This window comes from Lutjanus erythropterus, chromosome 11, assembly GCF_056507025.1.
Source record: "Lutjanus erythropterus isolate fLutEry1 chromosome 11, fLutEry1.hap2, whole genome shotgun sequence".
NCBI classification, from domain to species: domain Eukaryota; kingdom Metazoa; phylum Chordata; class Actinopteri; order Lutjaniformes; family Lutjanidae; genus Lutjanus; species Lutjanus erythropterus.
In genome coordinates, this window is record NC_139327.1 from 23,684,828 (window position 1) to 23,704,076 (window position 19,249).

The 19,249-nt window shown below is 39.9% G+C and overlaps 1 protein-coding gene across 1 annotated transcript; it reads right to left on the reverse strand.

The window, feature by feature from the left end:
• Positions 1–1,308: 1,308 nt before the first annotated feature.
• LOC146319125 (RING finger protein 145-like) lies at positions 1,309–17,433 on the reverse strand. The gene is made up of 12 exons (XM_084729725.1): positions 17,245–17,433; positions 11,860–12,111; positions 8,976–9,084; positions 8,373–8,464; positions 7,156–7,391; positions 6,821–6,996; positions 5,588–5,728; positions 5,269–5,451; positions 4,777–4,924; positions 3,995–4,117; positions 3,465–3,698; positions 1,309–2,266 (listed from the first exon to the last, which is right to left on the reverse strand). The coding sequence occupies exons 2-12, from the start codon at positions 12,041–12,043 to the stop codon at positions 1,628–1,630; spliced, it is 2,265 nt and encodes a 754-aa protein (XP_084585851.1). The 5' UTR covers positions 12,044–12,111; positions 17,245–17,433; the 3' UTR covers positions 1,309–1,627.
• Positions 17,434–19,249: the final 1,816 nt, after the last annotated feature.

Consider the following 19,249-nt stretch of genomic DNA (forward strand, 5'->3'; position numbering starts at 1 on the left):
TAATTAGCAGATTAACTGACAATGAACATAATCATTAGTTGCCGGCCCAGTCAGCAAAACGCTTGCTATCTATTTAGCAAATCAACATCGATCATTAGATTACGTTTTACAAGCATTAGCCAACTTAAGATGTGACAATATATGTTGGTTTTCTTTTCAACATAGACAATTCTAGCACAAAGCATATCTAAGTACAAGAAACAGGACAGGAGAGAGTTGGCCGAGGTTCCTCTGGGTAACAAGCTTGGTTAACTGTTAGATCGCAAAACAAAAAGAGGTAGGAAGAGTCAACTGCTGTCTTTATGGAAAATTTGAGATGGACTGGTTCAGTGTGAGTGGTTGAATGTGTTTGAGAGTCAGCTGTGCTTGTGAAGATGTGTGCAGATGGATGAGTACCACAAATGAAGTAAAGCCAACAACAACAAAGTTTGGGCTCCTCGTCGGCTCTGTGAGCTAATTTACACTCCACCATCTCACAACGCTGAAGGTTCAGACACAAGCTGTGGCCTCTGTTGCATGTCATCTCCCTCCTCACCCTTGTTTTCTGTCCGTCTGCACTGTGCGCTGTCCAACAAAGCAGTAATGTAAAAACTATCTTAAAAATAACATCTCTGTAACAGTAATACAAAAGTTTGGCGATGATGAGGAGTAGAACTGTTTTTGCTGGGACCAGCCGAACAAGTTTGATTCAAATGTTGAAGCAGTATCACAGAGAAAGCTTGACACATGAAATGAATCTGCGTGATCATTCCAACACTTAACTGGACCACACCATATATCATCTGCTTAGCACCAGGCTTCAGGTCATGTGATGGCCTCAAAAAACAACATTTAGTCTCTGTTATTATGTTCACTCATAACTACCAAAAAACAAAAATCTTTATCAAAACTGATGGAGAAATTTGTACTTCATTAAAACCATCAGTTATCACTCATCTATCAAGGCTCTCTAAACGTCTCTGACCCATCGCTCCACAGATCATGGCACATACAGGACAACAGAGAAAAATCCAAATACTATGACATGTACAGCAACAGGAGTGAAGCTGCACAAACAAAGGCAGGATGGGAGCAACCATCACATGAAATGTCTGGGACTGAAATAAGAAGGACAAAAGCATGATTCTAGAAATGTCACTATAGGTCTAATAAATGTAAGGAAACAGCAAAAAGTGGAGTGATGCTTCAGTTTCATTCAGGATTTCACATTTTATGGACATGATGTAGAACTATTTGTGAGATGACATTAATGTCCCCCCCTTTAAATTTGAATTCCGTCAAAAAAAAAAAAAGAAAAAAGAAAAAAAAAAAAAGGAAATTGTTATCTAACGAAATCATTGCTGGCACGAAAGTTTAACTCATGGAAACATATTTAGATGAACTGTTCTCACACAATCCCCTAAAAAATGGCCTCTTAATGCTGAGTGATGAATATCTGCTTAGAGATTTGGATTTTTTTTCTCTAAAAAGGGAGGGTTTGGAGTTGAATTTCTGACATTATGGGATAGCCAACCGCTGGACAAGTAGAATATAGGCAGAATATTGGCAGATGGAGTGTTTAGATTGTGTGTTTATATGTACATGCATGTATGTTGTGTGTGTGTGTGTGTGTGTGTTACGATGGGGCTCAGAGGCTGCATGTAGGAGGACACTGTTCCTCAGAAGGAGAAGTGGGCTGGTCAGGCTGTGATGATGGACCAGTCGAAGACTCCTGGCTGGGGTTTAGCTGAGGGGTGAGCCCAGGTTCAACAGGGGTCATCTCTGCCTTTGAGGAAAAGTGGTGAGAGCTGGAGGGGGTGGAGGACATGTCCAATATGTCGGAGGAAGAGGAGGAAGACGATGAGGGGTTATCTGTGGATGACAGGTTCTTAGATTCAGTCACAAGTGGGGAAAGAGAAGAAGAGGAAGAGGATGATGCAGTCTTCAGGTGCTGGGGAGCAGAGGGCACACCAGAGGACGACGAGGGGGAGGGTTCTCCAGCTGACATGACAGGTCCATTATCTCCCTCCTGCTCTTCTGCTCCCTCCTCCTTCCCATCATCTGGAAGAGAGCCATCTCTCTGTGTCTTATTGGCCGTGCCTTCGTCCTGTCCTGCAGGGCTCTGATTGGCTGCAGGGGCATCTTGGTTGGGGACAGGGGGGGTTGGTGATTGGCTCTTAAGTTGCGAGTGGCAGAGGGGGCATGTCTCCTGTACATAAAGCCACTTCTTCAGACAGCCAGCGTGGAAGAAATGACTGCACGGAGTGATCACAGCGCTGTTCATGTCCTGGAGGGAAGGAGCACAAACACACACACAGAGGCTGTGTTGTTACGTTTCCTTTGACATTTGATTTGTCTGTCAGCAATTCCCAAACTTTTTCATGTCAAGGACCCCCACAATAGATGCACATTAGACCAGTGTTTCCCAACCCTGGTCCTCAAGGCACACTGCCCTGCATGTTTTAGATTTTTCCCTGCTCCAACACACCTGATTCAAATGATCAGGTTGTTGTCAGGCTTCTGCAGAGCCTTGATGACGAGCTGATCATTTGAATCAGGTACTTAATGTGGAGAACTGGAATAATTGGCAAAGAAGTCACAAGTAAGCTAAAATGGACACCATATGTAATGTTGCATAATAAAACAACATTTGGTAATACTTTTCTATTAAAAACAGTTCAGTATTAGAATTTTCCAACATTCTGTACTTGTTGTGGGTCGATACTGGTGTGCTCACACCGACACTGAAGCAAATTTTCATCTCCCGCAGCAACAAGGGTGTGTCTAAGTTCTGTTCAGCCCCTGACTGTGCTGTGCACTAAAGACACACAGCATCTTTCTGTTATTTCCCCCCAGTCTCTCTCTTTCCCCTCTCCTCTCTGTATGTCTGTGAGTTTACAAAGTAAAGTACATTGGAGAAGAACAGAATCTGATGTGACTTGCGGCATTTATTCCTCGAGAAACTCAGACTCTGCTCCAGGCTCTCTTCCCCCAAAGCCATTTCTTTACTTCCACACAAAGTAGTAGGCTCCCATGTCTTCCAGACGATTAGCTGGCGCAGGTTGATGATGACAAATCATGGGGCACCTTTTTTTTTGTTCAAGCTAAATGTGGGCTCTACCAGTCAGCACGGTGTAGTCAAAAGTCAGACTGTATGGCAAATTCATATTGTTTTACTTTCTATACTGTTTATACCATGCACCCCGACTTCATAGACAATAATCAAACTTGGATGACTATAAATTTCTTCCCTTGTTGTTTCAACTTCCAAAAAAATGTGATAAAAATTTAAATCTTCTATTCTTCCTTTTGCTGGGGACCCCCTATAAACCTCTCAAGGATCCATGTTAGTCCCCTAACCCCAGTTTGAAAACCACTGGTCTATGTGGTCTGTATCAAATTCACATTAGCCCACCTTTAGCTTGTAGCCTAACATTAATTCTTGTCCATGTAGATAAACACTAACACACAAAACTGGCTCGTACCTGGTAGCAGATAGCACAGATGTCATTGTACTGTTCCAGCTGTGTGTTGCTGGCCGTGGGGAGGCTTTTGATCTTGTTTACAGCATCTCTCCTGAGTAGGAAGCTCTGCCAGCCCAGCTGGGCTCTGAGCCAGACGTTATAGTATGAGTGGACCAGGATAATGGTGCTGCCCATCACACTCCATTCCCCAAATACAGTCTCTGACACGCCGTAGCACACCACACACACTGCAACCTGGTAGAGGAGGAAATCAGTGACAATGAGGGAGCTACTTCAATGCCATAGATCCAATATTAATATTGTATATCAACAATGCTTCTATCTTTGCCATATCCATTTGTATAGAGTCCTGCACTGCACTGGGTAACCCACAAAAAAGTTGTGCAACAGGTAAAAGTAAAATGTAATATATTTATGTCAATTTACTGGTATGTGTAAGAATTAACTAACTGCATTAATAGCAAATGGGTCCAGCAAAACTGGACCCATGTAGGACTCTGTTTCTGATGCTGTACATGAGTGGCACTCACCAAGAACTCCAGCAGTCTGTAGGTCCCATTGACACAGTAGATAACCTCATCCATGTTCTCCACTGGAGCTTTACGAAACTCCTCCACCATGAAGAGAACGTAGATCAGCAGAGTGCCAAGGACCTGGGGCCGTCAGAGGAAAGTGTCTTAGTATTTTGATGTAATTCAGTTCAATAATAAATCACCAAGTAGGCCTGGGCAACGAAACAACATGCAAACAACATTATGCTGCTACAGATCTAGATTGCCAGGCGTCTTCCAATGATGCCCTGAGTTCTTCTCTCCTCCTCTCCCTCTCTATCTGTATGTACCCTATTAATGCTTGTTACTAACTGGATATTTTCTCTTTCCCATAGTTTTGTACTCTCACTCTGTTCTGTACAGCTTGTGTTGCAAGCCTGACTGTCCTGAGAGAGGGATTCCTCTTCTGTGGCTCTCCCTGAGGTTTCTTCCATCTGTTCCCGGTAATATGTTTTTTGGGGGTTATGAAGTTAATGCAAACTGTGTGACAAATTATTAGGGCTTTTAAGTCTAATAAGGCTGTTACCTGTATGTCTTGATAAATTTAGTCCTTACTTTCAAGATTTTTTCTCCTGGCACTTCTTAAAATTAGGTAATTAAAATGATTAATTATTATAAATAGAGAGAAATTCAACATTTTTATTGTGATCAGCAATATTGAACAGCCCCATCACAAAGTGCAGGACCCCCAGGTGCAGTCCATAAAGATTTTTTTCATAAGAACTGTCTGTGTTTAAGCTGCTATTTGCTTGTGTGTTTACCTGCAGGGAGGTGAGGATGGAGGAGGAGATGATTATGAGAAGCCAGAAGTCCATGTGGAAGAACTGACAGATCATATAGGCCATGTAGGCCGGAAAGATGAGCAGGAACAGACACAGGGACACCGCTCTGAAGTGCTTCCACAAACTCCTGAAAGGACAGACAGAGGATAGAACAAAACAGAAGATGACGATCAGCTTCATCTGTGCCAACATGGGCAGTTTTCTTCCACACATTCAGCCAGAGTACTCATCTTGTTTTCCAAAGCAAGCTTTCTTAGGTGAAAATAAAGAAATACGTCATCTAGTTTTGGCCTTTAACCATGTTGCCACAAAGCCAAAACACACTAAGAGTTGAGCATTTTTCTCAGCAGAAATCCATTTTTAAAAAACATATGGTACTCCATCTGTTTAAAATTGAGGATTAGAATCAGGAGGTAAGTCAGTTAGTACTAAAATAAATTAAAAACTGTATGTATGGTAAATTTATCTCACTTGTCTCTGGATGCTCCCAGGGCCAGGACTATGGGGTCAGCTATCTCCAACATGGACTGCAGGATGGAAGCAACAACAATGAAGAGGATGATGGAGAGGAGGAAGGCTCGGTGGATGACCTGAAGCTCAATGAGGCCAGTCTGGACAGCCAGGATCAGCAGGGTGATGCCTTCTGTCATCCCCCTGCAGAGACAGACAGGAAACAAACATGACATGTAAAGTGATATATGACAGACACCCTCAACTAGTCCACACACACACACACACACACACACACACACACACACACACACACACACACACACACACACACACTGACCTGTGCATGGTGTTGTCATTCATAAAGGCTCTGTAACCTTGAAGGTAGAACTTGCAGAGTGTGAGAACTCCCAGAGCAATGAAGGAGACGGTGAAAACCAGGCCCAGCAGGGAGTATGGTGTACTGCAACATTCTGCAATACTGAGGGCAGAGAGGGAGGAGGGGACCAAGAAAAAGAAGGAGAAACAGGAAGGAGATTTACAAGACAAGACAAAGAAACACAAAAAATTAGACCTTTTAAGTGATATGAGAGTGATTTGATGGAGAAGCCTACACATCATTAGTTAAACACTGGTGCAGATACACCCAAGATAGGGCTGCCCTTGAGCTTTTGCATCATCTGTAAAATAAGGATTCCCTTATCACATTTTTTGCTACCAATGCCAACAGTCAATCATCTATGAATGCTTGTTTTTGTTTCGATTTGTGACAGCTGCTCTTATAGCTGTACTAAAGGTCAGATATATACTAAGCAAAGCATTGGACCAGACTAGTAGTACTGAATTTTACCACTAAGTCTCGGAAGTGAACGGAACATAAGAGTGAAGCTGCATGTCAGTGCATATTCCACACTATGTTCCTGCAAATGTTTCACAATAAAAGCCATAACTTCTTGTAAACTGCAATAACTTCATAAGGGAAGTGCCATCAACTTCTTCAAGTCTGGGTTACAAATTTAGGATTCATTCTACCTTCACATGGAGGCATTAGCAAGGGAAGAAAAACTTCAGGAATTTAAGGCAACACGAAGTGAGTCATTGATATACAAATCATTTTGGGAGAGAAACGCTCCTTTAGATTAGTTAGCATGCAACAATGACACCAACTTAGCTAAAGAATTGGCTCAAGGCTTTTTGCATCATTGGTTGGTTTCCTGATTGGCGACTAAAGGTATTACTCCGGATGCATGTTTTTACTCAAATGTTGGCCGATAGCGGTCGGCAACTGTTGCTATTGAAACTTGTAATATGACTTTTACTATCACTGTGCTATTTGTTTCTGTATTTTTTCTTGCATTCTTACTTTGAAGAAAATTTAAGAATTATAGCCATGTTTTTTAATCTGTAAGTTTAGTGCCACATGCTGTACACACATTTTGTGTAGGGTAGTTTAAAGCATATTTGTTGTTGAGACAAAATATGCGAGACAATAAATAAATAGAACACACTCTAAAGAGTCTGTGATGTTCAATCTATGATGTCCCACGCAGTCTCCCTGGTACTATGGTCTCACCTGGTAAGAAAGAGGAAAAGGAGCCTCTCTCTTGAGGTAGGCTGATCTCTGGTGCTGAAGTAGGAGTAGATCTGCAAAGCAAACAGCAGTAGCCAGAAACACATGAAGAGAACTGGAAGGACCAGCTGGTTCCATAGAGACATTCCCAACGCTAGTAGCCCGTACACTTCCACCACCTGTGGGACAAAGACAGATAGTGAGAAGGAGGTAATTGGGACAAAGGCAGAATGACATCAATATTATACATGAGGAAATCTCTCATGACTAGTACAGTCAAAATGCTGTCATATAAACTGAAAGAGGTGCAACATCAGACCAGATAACCAGTTAATTACCTGAGCCAGCTCCCTGTAGGCAGTCTTGGCCAGGTTGTATGGTACCAACAAGTTAGAAGCCAGGAAATAAATGACCTCTAGGCCTGTGAAGATCATGGAGAACTTATTGATGAAGACGATGGTCTCCAGTGGGACTAGACACAGTCTGGCCACCAGAGGGAGGAGGTGAGCAGAGAAAAGCCAAATCCTCTTGGTCTGCATCACACAGGAACATAGCGTACACACCACCAGCTGACCTGAAAGAAGATGACAGAATATGAGCCTGAAAGAAAATGCACATACTCATGTGCATATGTGCACATGGTTGCAAATGTGACTTTGGAACAGCTTTTGCTGATGCACAACCTGTACATTGTTTAATTAAGAGCTCAAATAAAAGAACCATCTCAAAATATTTAGATCTATCCTAAAGTGGTGACAATACATCAGCTACAAAAGCCAAACAAACATTCAAAAAGACAATGAAATAATTTTGTGAGTTGTCTTTCATATTTAACAGCTTTCATTTCCCTTCTCTCTCTACAGTTCATCTTTGTCACTGTAACCATGTTATTTTCGTGTTCTCAGGCTTTCACTGTGCAGTGAAATCAGCAGACAGTATGGTCTATTTATAGCACAGGGGACTCCATACCTACTCTCTAGTAAGATGAAACCAGGTCCTTTAGGAACATAGCAACTCGTAACATTTTAAAGTTCAACATGTAACAGCTTTCACAGTACTAGGGGTAGTAGTAGTTCAGATCAGTAATACTTATGCCAAGAAAAGTCAGTTGACCTGTAAGGGATGTTTTTTAATATAACCAAGCAATTTTAGCAAATACTCTATTAAACCTCTACAGATGCTGTTTTTTCTTACGCCCACTCTACAGAAAGATTGCAGCAAAAACAAGTTACAGAGCTGCAACTCTGGTGAGAGCTCAGTTCCTTCCTTAAAGAAGATGGATTCTCATTGTCACAGAGGCTTGAGCTGAAATTTACTCCCTTTGCTCACTATACTGCGGGACTGCAAAGAGCAGAATCCTTCTCCATACTTTTACCTGATCAACCACAAAGGAGAAGTTAAAATAGATAAATCAAATTGAAATGGAGGAAGAATATCACTTAAGCACAGAAAGGAGCTGCTGAACTGCATCCACCTGCCTGTGTTTGGGTTTGTGCATGATGCATTGTTGCCTCACCATGTATACCACACAGTATATTCATGTGTAATATTATACCTATGAGTGCAGTGGTGAATCTGTTCATGGAGAGAGGTTCCAGGTAGACAGGTCCTTCATAGCCAGACTCCAGTTCACTGCGGACGTAATCCCTGACAAAGGGAGGTAAAAATGCTCAATTACAGGGAAATCTATTGTGACTTATTACGTAACACTGACATAACTACAGCACAATAAGCAGTTCATCTAACTTAGCCCTCACACTAAACTCGTGCTAGCTACTGACAGTAGAAATGGCACCAATCTGATCCAATATTGTATTGTAATGTTGCCAATCTACCGATCCAGGTCCACAATGTTATTCACTGAAATAAATGTGCTACACAGCTCAAAATGAGAAGTAAATAATACTTCTCATTGCAACTGTAGCATCAGTGGCAGCAGATAATCTAAATTCAGGCACTGAAGTCAGATCAGAACTAAAATAGTAAAAGTGTATTGGTGTGTCTTAGTACACTATGGCTACAGTAAGCTACAGTAAGTCTATATCAGAAATAATATGAGCACTGAAGCACATAACATTCTACATTCATAACATTCAAGGCATTCACCAGAAAATGGGATATTTGCTTATAGCTTATGTCTACTACTGCGTGAGTGTACCTTGAGACTTGGTGACCAGCAAACAGCAGCAGGGCCGTGAGGACATACAGGTAGAGTTTAACCAGGTGCTGACGAGGCAGAGTCAGGAGCACCAAGCTCAGGATATAACCTGTGAAGCAGTCACACACATACAAGACACAAAGCCAACCAATATGAGACGATCATTAAACACTGTATCAAGTAAAGTGACAATACGTGCATTATATAAGGACCTCTATTCCTTCCTGTTTGTGAACCAGACTGTGTTCAATCACTAAAGTGATATACTTGATGTGTATGTGTGTGACAGATGTTTCTTATGTAATTGCAGCAAGCTATTTTTAACAGTCAATCAAATAGTCACTGCTGCCAATAGGCTTATCGCTCAACAGTCCACTACCTAAACCAGAATCCAAAAAAACTCCTCAGTGCATAGCAACAGTTACTTTTACTGCCTCACTGTCCCCTTTTATTCTGTCTGTCCACCCACAGCGCTCATCAGCACATACCAAGCCTATTGGCTCATTAACCAACTGCAGCCAAGTCTGACAGCACAGCACACACTCACAAACACAGACATATTAAAAAACACACAGAAAACCCAGCACAGTACTTTTCTATGATTTCAGCAAACTGTTTTCTTTAAGTTACCTTTTATCTTAGGGTTCAGACTTTGCTGTGCCAACTTCACCCTTACATCACTGCTACTGTCTGTCAGTGTTTCTATGTCACTGAAAATACACCTGACTGGCTCCCTGGGTAGCAGAGACCTTTTGTAAACAAATAACACCTGTTAGAAGGGTGTGTCATTACTTGGATCGTATGATTAACGGCAGCTAAGACAGACAGACAATACACTTGTAAACATATTCACAATCAACATTTAACTAGAAAAGGCACATCACAAAACTGGCATCCATTCAGTTAAAGGTCAGACTCAAGTCAGCTAGAAGAGTGATTTTAAAACCACATTTCTCAGCACTGGGTAATGTTGAATTCTTCACGTCATTATTTTCAAGATTGAGGCAATTTTTTTTGGCAGCTTGTCAGCAGAATATGTCGTCAGTTATGGATTAATGTGAAATTTGGTTAATGGAAGCACTTTGACACAACTAAGAATTGTGGATCTGGAGGTCAGCCATGTTGGTAATACTGGCCGTTGACAACACATCTGAACCACAGCCTTTCCTGATTATTTGCTGCCTTCAAATGGGGTTGTGTTTACCGTGGTCTTAACAGAATATGAACACCCCTATCTTGTGGTATTAACAACATCATTAGTGGAAATTTTCCAAAAGCTCATGAGTTCATGAGTTATGTACACAACTTTTCTGTATGTTTTAGCCGTTTATGCATTTCCTTGAACTTTTCTTGAAGTTGACTTGAATTGAATATTCAGCGTGTAATCCATTCTGGTGTTTACATCCCAGTATCTCCGAAATGGCCACGCATCAAGGTTGCTGACCAAACCATGAAATCGGTGCAATCACTCTATTTAGAAATCCCCACGGTATGATTTTCAAGACGATCCTAAGTATAGACACTCCTCTTTCTATTAAACTGGTTTGTGCCAATATGTGTCAGTCTCTACGCTGCAGCGTAGCTGAGTTGAGAAACATGGCATTTGGGGGATAGAGTTATGGACTAACCAGTAAAAAAGAAGAAAAATGCCTTTTCCCTGGGTGCATTTTGAATTTAGTGTTTGCAAGCCTGCAAACACTGCAGACTACTGATTGGTCAGAGTAGCAAAACGCTTTGAGTGTGTAACTTTAGCGAGCATGAGATAGGGCGAGTGTCAGACTTATTACTGTCTGTGGTGGCAGAGAGTGCCTGTGAATGTGCACTGAGAAGAGGAAAAGGTGAGAACTGAATTTTTCGGTCTGGCAGTAAATGTACAATGTAGTGTGTAATGTGACTTTGTGAGTGAATTAAAATTTCAGCTTCTCAAGACCAAAGCAGAGCTCCTGAGTGTATTTCCCAGCTGTAGGCAATAGCGTCAGTATGACAATCAGCTCCGCCTACAGTGAGGGAGTACTACAGTTGAGTGGAGTGCAGTTGACTTCAGCTAGTTTTACACAAATACTGCCATAATACCATATACTCTGGTTAAATGTCAGGAAGGTATGAAAAAATAGATACAACTCAAACCTAACTGCCACTATTAAAAGATGTGTACGCTTCATAAAGTCCTTCTGTTTATTATTTTTCTATTTTCTTCCTGACTAAATCTCCTACTTCTGTTTGATAAAGAAACTTCCACCCCTGACACTGGTCTCATATTAATTTGCACAGCTGATTCAAACTGCCAAACCACAAACCTAGAAGCGGAAAACTAGTTTCAGGCAGCATTCATCTTTTTATTTCACCATCAGATAATCCAATTCGTTTTGGTCAAACTCTTCATGTCATCATGCCAAACAATGCTGCCTGACCATCCTGAAACCATTACAAAGCACAGCCTCATGGCTTAGTGCCTACTACCATGTGTGACCATTTTGTAACAGACAGCGTTAGGTAAAGAGGGTTGACACTGCTGAAGAAGATAAGAAAAATGAGAGGACAATCATGCAAAACCAACCAAAAGTGGTAAAACTGTGGCTGTTGGAACTTCACCTACTGATAAAGCCAGAGGAACAGGAGCCACTTCAGCTAATGATAACCCAGTCAAATAGTCCAAACAGAACACCTACTCCAACTCACTATAACTGACATGCCAACGGCTACAACTCTTAAATACCATATGTATTAAAGAGTTGTAGCCGTATAAAATGCTTTGTATTGCAGACAGCGCAAGACATTGGTGTAATGTGTTTGCTTTACACTTGTCTTCTAAGAAGTGTTAATGCAGGAAGAATATATTTGTATAGGAACAGGCTGTATGTGTGTGTGTAACATCAACACTGACCTACGTAGTGCAGGTAGAGTGCCAGGTACTTGTACTGAAACAGAGGGTTGTTGGAGAGGCTGGAACGCTGGATCTTCTGAAAGAAGGAGCTGACGTCCCAGCGGTACAGGACATCCAGCAGCATGATGCTGGGAACACGCAGACCCACATTGAGCACCGCCTCGACACGGTCCTTCACTGCCATTGCCTCAGCTTAACCTCTGAACGGCAGGCAGAACTGACCACTAAGACGGGATGTTAACAGTGGCTGCACTGCAGGGAAAAAAAGACAAAGCACAAAAAGAAGACAGAAATTTTATTTATCCATTTATTTTAATTAAGAGGAAGCAGTTACCGAGGATGAGAACAAAAAAAATAGGAAAAAGATGAAAGCCATTTGCAGCAAAGGAGGAGCAAAGGGGTGGAGAGTGAAGAGGGTCATATGGAGGTAGAGAAGAATATAAAAATTTTACATGAAGCAAGATCACAATCAGCAAATGGGCTTTTATATCTAGACAGTCAAAAGCTCATGTAAAACACACCAACTGCTAACTATTCTTTAATCCAAGTTTTTTCTTATAGTAAAATTTTATTGTGGCTCGTTGTATAGATAAACTGCCCAGCCACAGCCAACATTTTTCTACATTTGGCAGATGGGTGGTGTTAAATTCCCAACAACAATTATTTTGCATAACATTTAATGGGTCTATTCATATTTGAAGCTGAAGCTAAACAAATTTGTATATATAAACACTTCAAGAATCACTGACAAATAACAGTATAATTTTGAACTTTTTTGGCAGATAGTTTAAATATTCAAGAAAGTCATGGATAAATGTTAGTATAACACTGAAGGGCCAAATCATACAGGCTGTTTCACAGGAGGCTTTTAAAGTAATATCCCACCATTTATATAATCAAGCCAACACTCAAAAATACTTATTGAAAGACTGAAAAAACAGCCTTATAAAGATTGAACAGATGTCAATAAAATTACCGCTGGCAAACACAAGTGTAAAATGAAATACAGGTACTACAAATGACTGGGGAACACTCAAGATTTTCTCATCTTAACAACTGTAACCATTCCATTCGTGTCAGATATGTGATTTTTCAGACTATTTTGGACTTGGTATTGTGAGTTGGTGCTAAAACTCAAATTATGACTATACACAGACAGATGAAATGATTACCAGCAACAAATTCACTCAAAAAAATATCATTCAAAGTGGTGCCTTGCTCCCTCCTAAAAGTGTTAATGTTTGTGCAGGGAGGATCACGCAGGTGGAGCAGGCAACAAAACCAAACATTACTGCCAGATACAACTCATTTTGTTTGTTGACTGTCCTCCTCCCCACGCTTATGAGTGTCAAGTTCATCTCTGCTGCTCATTCAGGAATGCAAGTAACTCAATCATGGGAAAACAGCTAGTCTGGAATACGATATAACTGCAGAGAAACCAGAGGAATACTGTGAGGCTGTTTCAGTTCAAAAAGTCGCCACATGAAGAAGTGCTTCACCCACCACAATTATGATTTGCATATTTAAAGCAGTCAATAATCATTCTAGACTTAAGAATATGCAAAGAATTCCAGGCCTTTATGTTTGCCTCCACACAATGACCAACTGCACAGAGCTCAACGTGAGCACTGCACAAGCACCAGCAGCTGTGAAAATTAACTATGTGGTAGCACTTTCAGGTGTTTAATGCAGGTGCGATTTAACATCAGGCAAGACAAATTAGGCACACTTGCAAAATCTGCTTATTCATATATACGCTACACTTTCTAATTTTTTCCACACGTTCTGTTTATACTTACAGCATACATTTATGAGTATATTTATTGTCTTTTTACAACAGTGTCTAGTGGTAGGCAATATCAGTTATTATCTATTTTTTTTACAACTGTCTTACATTTAATTGATAAAATGTTTATCTATTGTGATACAAAATCCTTGTAAATCCAATATTGCCATAAATCTATCCTGCTTATTGATTTGCAATATTGCCCTGCCGCAATGGCCTAATACACGTGTCAAACTCAAGGCCTGCGGGCCACATCCAGCCTGCGATTCAATTATATACGGCCCGCGAGATAATTTCATGTGTCTATTATGAATGGCCTGTCGGTAAATAGCACTCCCATCACTCATACTACAAATCCCACAATGCACTACGACAGCTGCCGCGCAACTGGAGAAATAAATCAGCTCGCAGTCGCCAAGACGCGAGCTTCTGTCAAACCACAATGTAAACAGGCTTGTCTGTTTAGGCAACTGACTCAGTGCAAAGAAACATAAGTATAAGAGGAGGGAGATGAGCGAGTGCTGATGGAACTGCAGCTCCACCTGAAACCAGGTAAAAGTAAAAATAAGACTGACCCACAGCAGAGAGGGAGAGAGAGCATGTGAATATGGACAGATGTGTCGACTTGATATAAAAAACTTTGTATAATCATGAATCATAATATTAATGTACACTTCTGTGGTGCGCGATTTTTTTTTTTACTCCAAGTCTGATGTGTGTACTTTTAAATACTTAATAGCTGCATTATTGTAAGTCATGATTAAGAGTCCAGACTCTCTCTCCTCTTCATCTCCTCAGTGTGTCAGTGCGCAGTTTAACCTTTTCCTAAAATACTGCTGGTTCTGTGGCGTTAAATTTTTAAATCTGAAGCCTGCAGTGCACCATAGAAGCTACAGCTGACTTTTCAATTTAAGTTTTCAGTGTGTTTTGGCCTTAATGTTAAATTGAGCAGGTCAATATGCTCATCTGTACCTGATGGGCTGATGGGTTTGCAATATTATTATATGAGCATATTTTTTTTATGTCAAATGCAGTGCCTTTGAGGGTTTGCATGATCAAAGTGTGCAATATCTTGTGTCCAAACAAAAAGCAAGCATTTTCAAATGTAACCTCCACACAGATATGTGAGCTTAATGTGTGAGCTTAAATATTCTCGTTTTCCTTTATTGTTGAAGAAAAAAAAATCTTTTAAATATTTATTTTATTGAGGAAAAAGTTGTTGCAGTCTGACTGTTCAAATTCATATTTCTGAATAAAACAGTCAGTTTTAGACTGTTCAATAAATGTTAATCCTTGCAGCCTAATGCAATCAAAGATATTAAAGGGGTCTGTATGTAAATGGTATGGCAGAATCTCTGATTGTCGCAGTATGAACATCAGTGGACTGGGAGGCTGCTCAAGTTCTTACTGAATGTGCTAACTGGACTTTCTAAATAAACATTATATGTTCCTTAATTTCTGGCACAGTGCAATAGATATTTTTAACTTATAATTACTCTGATAATCATTTAGATTTTGCACACCTTACTGTTGTTTATACCTGTGTTTGAAATTTGTATTTGCAGCATTCTTTGTATCATGTGATGCAGTTATCTGCTGTGGCTGTGACATGCGGAGTCTCCTGCCTGGATTAGGGTTGGATGATGTCCCCAGTGAAACACTGTGATGGATGATGATATTGTTGAACTTTCTATACTCTTAACTTGCATATATGTTGGATATTAATTACCATTTGGGCAGTACTTTATGTCATTTCAAACTCATGTGTTACATCCTACCTTTAGGATCTATTTATTGTGTCTGGGTGATCAACATCATTAACATAACTGCCCAATAGATAGGGTATTGCTTATTCGTATACTTACAATTCAATTTCAATTGTATTTCCTTTCCCTTATTGAATTGTATTACAGCTGCAGTAAAACAATATTAACAACATTCTCCATCAATCAAATCAAGAGATCACTAAACCAAGTTTCACATCATGCACCAAAATAACTAATCAATAAAACTTAATGATTAAAACACACCTAATATAATCAGTGTGTCCCAATCTAACTTAACCCTTAATGTGAAAAAACTCTCATGGTGATTGACAAGGCAATCTGTCAGGATAAATGATCCAGCTGCAACCTCTGAGTTAAAACATGACAAACCTATTTGTCCCCCTCTTAAAGATTTGAGGACCGCCAATAAATCAATCATGGCTGACCAGAGTATGACACAAAACAAAAGAGCTGCAACAGTCTGTTCGAAAATTAGTTTACAAAGTATGTTTACTGTAAATGGCCATTTCACACGTGAGTGCGATTTTATGGAAAATCTCATTCGGGATGCTACTTTCTAAATAAAAACAGACTCAAACTATTCTTAGATGCTTAACACGCGTTTTTTTCATAGTGAAGTTTGATCACTCCACTCCGAACTACTGATGTGACACTTAAAAACAAGTTTCCATTCCCTTTATGATGACCGAGAATACCTCAAAGTTGCCAACAGCAGAGTTTCCATCCACAAATATCCGTGCATCCCGGGACAGGACCATGAGAACTTACATAACTCTGAATTCACCACGACTATCACTGGCCAGAGACAGATCACTTCGCAGAATATGAGCTTATATAACGCGGCCGTCTACCACTGTATTTTTATCTATCGTAATCCACTGACAGCTACAGTCCATGGTGTGGTTGGACTTAGTGTAAATGGGTGTATTTATACCATCACTCGCCGAACTGAAACACCGGCACTACAAACGTTATGGATGAGTGAGTGCTGCATCGATTGTGGTACGCCATGAACTCTAGTAACCCCTCCGTCTCGACGGAAGGAAAACGCTACGCCGCAAAGGACTGCAACACTTTCGCTAGCTGGGATGGTTTGAATGTTGCCGTGTAGGACCGACAAAACCACATGAACGGCTTCGGTTTCTCCTAGCGTGATTTGTCAAGTTGGCAATGTACCTGTAACAGTGTACGTACTGTGTGAAGATGATGAGCTGCATCGAGCAGGCAGCAGGCACAGAGCCAACAATTCAAGCTAACATAGCCAGCTAGCATCGCTGTCAGTTAGCTAGCTTACTGTCAACAATCAAGCTCACTTCATCACAACGGGGAATAAACCACACCCAATGTTTAGTTCTTACATTATCACTTTGGACAGCAGTCCACATATGTTCATATAAAACCAGATAGCGCTAATTGAAATAATTTAAGGATTAGCACAAACTGTTTCTTTCTAACCATTGTCGTGTCTAGAAGAGAACCTCTGATATGCGAAACTCTCGCGAGATCTGTATGCGCAGTTTTATCATTCTACACACTCTACAAATCAATAATGTTTTCTAATGTGACAATACTGGGTTTACGTTCTTGGTAGGTTTAGGAACAAAAACGCTTGGTTAGGGTTAAGGGAAGATCATGGTTTCGGTTAGCGCAAATCAATCCCGCGAGATATTTCGCGGATTTGGGGTTCCTTTTTTAGACACCCAGCCACTAAATCCAACTGTAGCCTGAGCTAGCAAGCAGACTGGTATACATCCCAAGCTAACGTTAGCTATGGCGCCCAGCCAAGACTAATAAGAAAAAATAAGAACTTACATTTGAAGGACGATGTTCGCAAAATGTACAACGGTTTCGGGATGCTTTTCGGGTCGGATATCGACCATTTTAACTCGGCACCGCCCGAGTTAACGGTCCTCTCTCTGGAAGCGCCTCACACTCGAAGGATGCGGCCGATCCGCTCATCTCACCTAGCAGCCATTACCCCAAAGTACCGAGGAGGATGTACTGAGCATGCGCATAACAGCCTGTCCCATTAAATCTTTGGGCCCCACCATACTCACCAGTACTGGAAAGTGAACCTGGTTTGTTAACCCTAGTGAACTGTATGAATTATAGTACAAGGCCAGGATTTTTCTTTTATTCTTCTATGAATGTGATGTGAGGTTTACATTTGATAGGATGGATGGAAGTCACTAAACTTTAACGGTGGTAGTTATGTTAAAGGCAAGTGACATTGTGATATTTTCACTGTTTTGGTAAGGGTTGCAAATTGTAAGCGCTTTAATCAATCATTGTTATGCAATGTTAACAATCAATTAATCGATTAATCTTTATTAAACAAACAGAAATTTTGCTTATATCAAACAATACCAGATGCATTTCTTTCATCCACAGAACTTTATTTTCACAGCAACGTAATGCATATTCTCTGACAGCACTACACACTCTATCAAACATATAAAAACATAAAGGCCTATTAAATATAGTATTAAATATTTAAATAACTGAACATCAGGTAACATGCCATATTTGATGCTGTATTGTTGTTATTCTTTTGTTACTGTAATGTTAGAACAACCTGGCAGAAGAGTTTCCTTCAGGATTAATAAAGTCCTATCTTATCTTAATTCAGTCTTTATTTGATAGTAGATTAATTCACTTTTACTTGATTAATCAAATTCGTAACAACCAATTAATCAATCATCTATTGATTGTTATTATCCCTAGTTTTGGTATATCATAACTTTTTATCTATATATGTAAAGTACATGCAAGTATTTGTTTATTATACTGTGTATTTTAATATGGAGCTCAGGAACAGCAGTAGGATCCAAATAAACAGTAAACACTTAACCTCATCCCACCAGCATATTTAACATTCAAGTACTACTGACTGGATAGAATAAAGACTAAACTACTGTAAGAAACAATCATCATAGAAAAATGTATTTCTTCTCAGAACATTAGGGTGATTAGTTATGTAGTTAATGTCATCTGCAAAAAAGAAAAAAAAACAGATTGGTATTACATTTGTAAAATTACAGTCAATTTGCATTTTGTATAAAACAAAAATATATACACTTTTTGATAGAGCACATGAGGAAATCTGTGTCTGTCTCCTTCAAAATAACTGACAGAGGGCCCCTGTCCACCTGTGATACTTTTAAATTAGGACCAATGGCAAACATGAACTTAATAAATAAATAGTTAAAACTTAAAAAAAAAGATGCTTCCATTAGAGCAGAGAGTTAGTAAGATCATGTAACAGTGGGATATATGAATCTTGTGCATTTGTGTATGATGTATTTGTCAGGACTCAGGGCTGACGAATATATTGATATTATATCAATATTATGATATGAGATCAGATATCATCTTGGATTTTGAATGCTGTCACATTGTGATATGGTATAAGTGTTGTCCTTCCCTAGTTTTAAAGGCTTCGTTACAGACTGTTCTATTATTAGCCTTTACCCATTATATCCACATTATTGATGTTTATTTATCAAAAATCTCATTGTCTTAAAATTTTGTGAAGGTAGCAGTATCCATCCCTAAAATATATATCAATATCTAGATATTTGGTCAAAAATGTTGTGATATTTGATTTTGTCTGTATTGTCTGGCCCCTAGTTCAACTACTGTTTGTAAAGCAAATTGCCCCTTTAAGGACATAAAAGTTTTACTCCTCTCTAAGAAATGCCAGGCAATTTAATTGCACATAAAATATGACCCAAACTCATTCACTGGACCAGAAATGGTATCTTGAAGTGCTGACAGAATAATCACAATTCAAATTTCTTTTTTTCACTAAGATAAT

What these genes read in the sequence shown, in the direction of transcription:
- LOC146319125 (XM_084729725.1), bottom strand. Translation starts at nt 12,043, where the DNA reads ATGGCAGTGAAGGACCGTGTCGAGGCGGTGCTCAATGTGGGTCTGCGT. An exon ending in CTTTTCCTCTTTCTTACCAG is followed by an intron (nt 5,729 to 6,820) that starts GTGAGACCATAG and finishes CTCTGCCCTCAG; the next exon opens with TATTGCAGAATGTTGCAGTA. An exon ending in CCATCCTCACCTCCCTGCAG is followed by an intron (nt 4,118 to 4,776) that starts GTAAACACACAA and finishes TGACGGCCCCAG; the next exon opens with GTCCTTGGCACTCTGCTGAT.